Source organism: Leucoraja erinacea, unplaced genomic scaffold, assembly GCF_028641065.1.
Source record: "Leucoraja erinacea ecotype New England unplaced genomic scaffold, Leri_hhj_1 Leri_670S, whole genome shotgun sequence".
NCBI classification, from domain to species: Eukaryota; Metazoa; Chordata; class Chondrichthyes; order Rajiformes; family Rajidae; genus Leucoraja; species Leucoraja erinaceus.
The window spans coordinates 77,227-84,482 of NW_026576587.1; the positions used below are offsets into that span (position 1 = coordinate 77,227).

The window sequence follows — 7,256 nt, forward strand, 5'->3', positions numbered from 1 at the left end:
GACCCGTCAGTCGACGATGCCGGGAGACAAGATGGACAAGTGGGACAGGCCCTTTACTCCGGAGTTTTGTTATGTGTGAAAAAGTTACTTATTTTAACTACTAAACCAGGTTCGCTTCTTAATAAACAGACACCACACAAACTGTTTGGTAGACCAGTTCAAAACTTTACTTAACATCGGCCGATGGAAGGGAGTGAGAATTCCAGCTAAGTGACCAATGTAGACACTTAACTGTGCTCAGCCACCTTCCCTTAACAACAGAATTACATTGCCTTAAATAGGGTTTTTTTGTCCCCTTAGCACATTCCACAGACATTAATCATGGTCAGAGGTACAGGAAAAGGTTTCCACAGAATGCATCACATCAAACCTTTTGTTTACATGGTACAAGATATAACTAAAAACATTGGCCATTTGCTTTAGGTCATTTTATCTCCACTTCCCTGGTTCTTCTTTGTCACTTGGTCCCTCATAAACATAGGCCATCTGCTTTATTGCCTCTTGCTTCAAAGATGTGACCAACTATGTCTCTCTTCCTCTATCGCCTCCTCCCCCATAAACAGGGTCTTGGTGAGACCACACCTGGAGTATTGTGTACAGTTTTGGTCTCCAAATCTGAGGAAAGACATTCTTGCCATAGAGGGAGTACAGAGAAGGTTCACCAGACTGATTCCTGGGATGTCAGGACTTTCATATGAAGAAAGACTGGATAGACTCAGCTTGTACTCGCTAGAATTTAGAAGATTGAGGGGGGATCTTATAGAAACGTACAAAATTCTTAAGGGGTTGGACAGGCTAGATGCAGGAAGATTGTTCCCGATGTTGGGGAAGTCCAGGACAAGGGGTCACAGTTTAAGGATAAGGGGGAAATCCTTTAGGACTGAGATGAGAAAAACATTTTTCACACAGAGAGTGGTGAATCTCTGGAACTCTCTGCCACAGAAGGTAGTTGAGGCCAGTTCATTGACTATATTTAAGTGGGAGTTAGATGTGGCCCTTGTGCGGTATGGAGAGAAGGCAGGTACAGGATACTGAGTTGGATGATCAGCCATGATCATATTGAATGGCGGTGCAGGCTCGAAGGGCCGAATGGCCTCTACTCCTGCACCTATTGTCTATGTTTCTAAACAGTGGCCATTTGGTTTATGGCATCTCACTTCAAAGATATCTCTCTAGCTCCTTCACTTGGGAGACAATGTTATAGTATTTTTTATCTCACGCACCGCAACCTAAGGCAAGCCTAATTTGACACTAAATATAAGCTGTAAGCTAGCCCCAGAAGCCAATTTAATATCTTCTTATATTTTTAACTAAAATTCGGCTTCATCAAATGTGTGTGTCTCATCTTTTTTTATTTTGTCCCCTTGTTCTCCGCAGATCGACCATGTCTCCCGGCCACTCCCGGTGATTGTCGCTGCGTGGGAGGAAGGCCTGGCGGGGTGACCCCGTGCGGTGCAGGGTGACCCCGTGCGGCACCAATGCAGCAGCTGCCGCCGGGCCTGGGCAGGAGAGCGGTGCAGCGCCAGGCAGCCTTGCAGCTCTCCCCCCCCAGCTGCAGCGGAGGCATGCGCCCCCTCAAGTGCGGCTGCTGGAGGCTGATGCGGCGGGGAGACTGCAGCGGTGCAGCTGCATCGTGCATGCCGGGCTTGCGGGCGCTGGGCGGCTGCGGCCCCACCTCCTCGGCCCTGCGGCGGCTCAGCTGCCTGCCGTGCATGGGCTGCGAGCCGGGCGTCCGCTCCATGGGCTCCAGCTGCAGCTTCTGCAGCAGCGACCCCATCGTGAGCTACAGGGCCCGTGGTGAGGGGAGGGGCCGGGACCACGAGGCCCAGAGCCAGCGCCCGCAGTCCGGGCTCATCCTCGACTGCCGGGGGCTGGTGGAGTTCACCAAGATGCAGTTGCACGGAGAAGGGGCAGGGTCAGGGGCAGGGTCAGGGGGGCACCAGCCCAGGCTCACGGTCTTCGACCTCCTGTCTGGCCGCAACGCCTGGTGTCCCCCGGCCCCCAACACCGGCATCAAGACGCCACAGGCCACTCGGCCCTTCCGACAGCCCTGCAAGCCCACGGCCCCGCACTCGCTTCACCTGCTCCTCAACCCACTCGGTGGGCTGAACAAGAGGGCGGCTACTCAAGGTACGGGGGGGGGGCTACTGGGGCGGAACTACAGTGGGGGGGGGGCTACACTGGGGGCGTCCACTCTGGAGGGGGCACTGTTGACTTGTCACATGTGGCAATACAGTATTCAATGCAATTCGATATTAACCCCTCTCCCCCTCCCTCCCTCCCTCTCCCCTACTCTCGCTCTGTCTGTCTCTGTCTCTCTCTCTCTCTCTCTCTGTCTCTGTCTCTCTCTCTCTGTCTCTCTCTCTCTGTCTCCCTCTCTCTGTCTCTCTCTCTCTCTCTCTCTCTCTCTCTCTCTCTCTCTCTCTGTCTCTGTCTCTCTCTCTCTCTCTCTCTCTCTCCCTCTCTCTCTCTCCCTTTCTGACTCTCTCTCTCTCTCTCTCTCTCTCTGTCTCTGTCTCTGTGTCTCTGTCTCTCTCTCTCTCTCTCTCTCTCTGTCTCTGTCTCTCTCTCTGTCTCTCTCTCTCTCTCTCTCTCTCTCTCTCTCTCTCTCTCTCTCTCTCTCTCTCTCTCTCTCTCTCTGTCTCTCTCTCTCTCTCTCTCTCTCTCTCTCTCTCTCTCTCTCTCTCTCTGTCTCTGTCTCTCTCTCCCTCAGTATCTCCCTCTCACTCCCTGTCTCTCTCTCCCTTTCTGACTTTCTCATCTCTCTCTCTCTCTCTCTGTCTGTCTGTCCGGCAGTGAAGGACGTGCCCCCAGACGCACCCACAGCCTCAGCGCCCTCCCTCCCGCTGAGCCCTGAGGTGGAGAGCGCGGAGCTCAGCCCCATCCTGCCCTTCCTGTACCTGGGCAGCGAGCACGACGCTCAGGACCTCGGCCTCCTGCGGCGACTAGACGTGGCCTATGTCATCAACGCCACCACCCACCTTCCCCTCTACCACGCCCCCGCCCTGCGCTACAAACGCTTCCCCGTCAACGACAGCGGCCGCCAGAACCTGCGCCAATACTTCGAGGAGGCCTTCGAGTTCATAGGTGAGAGGGCAAAGGTCATCGTGGGGAAGGGGGCCTTACTATAACCATATATAACAATTACAGCACGGAAACGGGCCATCTCGGCCCTACAAGTCCGGCACGGACTTGTAGGGCCGAGATGGCCTGTTTCCTCGACTCCGTTCTAAATTTCCTCGACTCCGTTCTAAATTTCCTCGACTCGACTCCGTTCTAAATGGCAAACCCCATACATACAGACAGTACCCGTAGTCGGGATTGAACCTGGGTCTCTGGCAAAGCAGCAACTCTACCGCTGCGCCACCGTGCCGTTCTAGACAACAGACGCAGGAGTAGAGGCCATTCGGCCCTTCGAGCCAGCACCACCATTCAATGTGATCATGGCTGATCATCCCCAATCAGTGCCCCGTTCCTGCCTTCTCCCCTGACTCCGCTATCTTTAAACATAGAAACATAGAAATTAGGTGCAGGAGTAGAGGCCATTCGGCCCTTCGAGCCTGCACCGCCATTCAATATGATCACGGCTGATCATCCAACTCAGTATCCCATCCCTGCCTTCTCTCCATACCACCTGATCCCGTTAGCCACAAGGGCCACATCTAACTCTTAAATATAGCCAATGAACTGCATGGCCTCAACTACCCTCTGTGGCAGAGAGTTCCAGAGATTCACCACTCTGAGCCCTATCTAGCTCTCTCTTGAAAGCATCCAGAAAACCGGCCTCCACCGCCCTCCCTGAGGCGGAGAATTCCACAGACTCGCAACTAACTCTCTGGGTGAAAAAGTGTTTCCTCGTCTCCGTTCTAAATGGCCGACACCTTATTCTTAAACGGTGTGGTCCCTGGACAAGCTAGATGCAGGAAAAATGTCCCCAATGTTGGGCGAGTCCAGAACCAGGGGCCACACACACACACACAGTCTTAGAATAAAGGGGAGGCCATTTAAGACTGAGATGAGAAAAAACTTTTCCACCCAGAGAGTTGTGTGAATTTGTGGAATTCCCTGCCACAGAGGGCAGTGGAGGCCAAGTCACTGGATGGATTTAAGAGAGAGTTAGATAGAGCTCTAGGGGGCTGGTGGAGTCAAGGGATATGGGGAGAAGGCAGGCACGGGTTATTGATTGGGGACGATCAGCCATGATCACAATGAATGGCGAATGGTGCTGGCTCGAAGGGCCGAATGGCCTCCTCATGCACCTATTATCTAAATGGTGGCCTATTGGGAAAGGGGGAGATGCAGCGAGACCTGGGTGTCATGGTACACCAGTCATTGAAAGTAGGCATGCAGGTGCAGCAGGCAGTAAAGAAAGCGAATGGTATGTTAGCTTTCATTGCAAAAGGATTTGAGTATAGGAGCAGGGAGGTTCTACTGCAGTTGTACAGGGTCTTGGTGAGACCACACCTGGAGTATTGTGTACAGTTTTGGTTTCCAAATCTGAGGAAGGACATTATTGCCATAGAGGGAGTGCAGAGAAGGTTCACCAGACTGATTCCTGGGATGTCAGGACTGTCTTATGAAGAAAGATTGGATAGACTTGGTTTATACTCTCTAGAATTTAGGAGATTGAGAGGGGATCTTATAGAAACTTACAAAATTCTTAAGGGGTTGGACAGGCTAGATGCAGGAAGATTGTTCCCGATGTTGGGGAAGTCCAGGACTAGGGGTCACAGCTTAAGGATAAGGGGGAAATCCTTTAAAACCGAGATGAGAAGAACTTTTTTCACACAGAGAGTGGTGAATCTCTGGAACTCTCTGCCACAGAGGGCAGTGGAGGCCAAGTCACTGGATGGATTTAAGAGAGAGTTAGATAGAGCTCCAGGGGGCTGGTGGAGTCAGGGGATATGGGGGAGAAGGCAGGCACGGGTTATTGATTTGGGACGATCAGCCATGATCACAATCAATGGCGAATGGTGCTGGCTCGAAGGGCCGAATGGCCTCCTCCTGCACCTATCTTGAGGTGTGCGTGTAAAGAAATTTGAGCCAAATTTGGGACTTGCTTAAGAAGGAACTGCAGATGCTGGAGAATCGAAGGTTACACAAAAAAGCTGGAGAAACTCAGCGGGTGCAGCAGCATCTATGGAGCGAAGGAAATAGGCAACGTTTCGGGTCTGAAGAAGGGTTTCGACCCGAAACGTCGCCTATTTCCTTCGCTCCATAGATGCTGCTGCACCCGCTGAGTTTCTCCAGCTTTTTTGTGTAACCTTGGGACTTGCTTAGATGGGGCACCTTGGTCGGCAGGGAGGAGTTGGGCCGAAGGGCCTGTTTCCAGGGTAATATGCCAACGTTACAAATCTACCCGTCAGTCTGCAGGGTCCGGACCAGAAACGTCACCTATCAGTGTTCTCCACAGATGCTGCATAACAAGAGGAGTTGAGTACAGGAGCAAAGAGGACAATTGCATTGAATGGCAGTGCAACCCCAGTGAGTTGAGGCCTAGTGCTGTTAACCTCTCCTTCCTCCCCACAGAGGAGGGCCGGCAGTCGGGCAAGGGGGTGCTGGTTCACTGCCAGGCAGGAGTGTCCCGCTCGGCAACGCTAGTCATCGCCTACCTGATGAAGCACACCCTGATGACCATGACGGACGCCTACAAGTACGTGAAGGGCAAGCGGCCCATCATCTCGCCCAACCTCAACTTCATGGGGCAGCTGCTGGAGTTCGAGATGGACCTGAACGAGGGGCTGTCACCCCGAATCCTCACCCCCAGGCTGAGCGGCCTGGAGACCCAGGTGTAGGGTGTTGGTGTGGGGGTGGGGGGAGCAGCGTAACCATCGGCAAACAAACCCTCCCCTCTCCCCCCCCCCTCCAACCGAGAGCCAAAACCCAGGAACTGCAGGTGCTGCTTTACACACACACACACAAAGGAAAAACTGCTGGAATGTGGGAGGGGGGGGGGGGGGGGCAGCATCTCCGGGGGAAACTAGAGGCATAGAAAATAGGCCATTCGGCCCCTCCAGCCAGCACCGCCATTCGGTGTGTGATCACGGCTGATCATCTACAACAGACAATAGGTGCAGGAGTAGAGGCCATTCGGCCCTTCCAGCTAGCACCGCCATTCGGTGTGTGATCACGCCTTTCTCGAGACTCGGACTGTGAAACCAACATTTTTCTTCCCAAGTCATTTCCATTGAATGAATGGGGGGGGGGGGGTTAGGGGGGAGTTTGGGGGGGGGGGGGTGGTGGGAGGGAGAGGGGGAGGGGGTTTAGAGGGGACCCTCAGCTACTTGGAACATTAGATAGACTTCACCAAATGGAGGCACTAGATGAGGTGGGGTCTATGGGATCAATGGATGGTCCGGGGGGGGGGGGGGGGGGGGGGAGGGTCCCCCAGCCATAGGGAGGGGGGGGAGGGAGACCCTGGGACCATTTGGAAGAAGTTAGGGGGGGGAGATCTCAGTCAAATTGGGGGGGCCAATTGTGGCTGGGGGGGGGGGGTTGACTCTTCTCCCTGTGTTGGGCTGGGGATTTGGATTGGAGAGAATGCCGATGCTCCATGAGAGGGGATGGGAGTCTCCAGCCGAACTCCCCATGGGAGTTCTCCCTCCAGCCAGCCATCTTGTTTCTCACCAGCCGCCATCTTGCTCCCTCCCCAGCCGCCGCCATCTTGTTTCCCACCAGCCGCCATCTTGTTGCTCACCAGCCACCATCTTGTTCCCTCACCAGCCGCCATCTTGTTCCACCAGCCGCCATCTTGTTCCCTCACCAGCCGCCATCTTGTTCCTCACCAGCCGCCATCTTGTCCCTCACCAGCCGCCATCTTGTTTCCCTCACCAGCCGCCATCTTGTTTCCTCACCAGCCGCCATCTTGTTCCCTCACCAGCCGCCATCTTGTTCCCTCACCAGCCGCCATCTGTTCCCTCACCAGCCGCCGCCATCTTGTTCCCCTCACCAGCCGCCATCTTTGTTCCCTCACCAGCCGCCATCTGTGTTCCCACCAGCCGCCATCTTGCCGCCATCTCCTCACCAGCCGCCATCTTGTTCCCTCACCAGCCGCCATCTTGTTCCCTCACCAGCCGCCATCTGTTTCACCAGCCCATTCTTGTTCCACCAGCCATCTTGTTCCGCCCCCATCTTGTTCCCTCACCAGCCGCCATCTTGTTTCCTCACCAGCCGCCATCTTGCGCCATCTTGCTCACCAGCCGCCGCCATCTTGTTTCCTCACCAGCCGCCATCTTGTTTCTCACCCAGCCGCCATC

The 7,256-nt window shown here is 54.4% G+C and overlaps 1 protein-coding gene across 1 annotated transcript; it reads left to right on the forward strand.

Moving 5' to 3' along the window:
* Positions 1-1,478: 1,478 nt before the first annotated feature.
* On the forward strand, positions 1,479-5,815 carry LOC129694443 (dual specificity protein phosphatase 10-like). Its single transcript, XM_055631160.1, has 3 exons — positions 1,479-2,130; positions 2,788-3,087; positions 5,530-5,815. The coding sequence occupies exons 1-3, from the start codon at positions 1,479-1,481 to the stop codon at positions 5,793-5,795; spliced, it is 1,218 nt and encodes a 405-aa protein (XP_055487135.1). The 3' UTR covers positions 5,796-5,815.
* The last annotated feature ends 1,441 nt before the right edge of the window (positions 5,816-7,256 follow it).

Coding starts and splice junctions, on each gene's coding strand:
- LOC129694443 (XM_055631160.1), top strand. CDS start 1,479: ATGCAGCAGCTGCCGCCGGGCCTGGGCAGGAGAGCGGTGCAGCGCCAG. Junction 2,131..2,787: donor CAAGAGGGCGGCTACTCAAG/GTACGGGGGGGG, acceptor CTCTGTCTGTCT/GTCCGGCAGTGAAGGACGTG. Junction 3,088..5,529: donor GGAGGCCTTCGAGTTCATAG/GTGAGAGGGCAA, acceptor TCCTCCCCACAG/AGGAGGGCCGGCAGTCGGGC.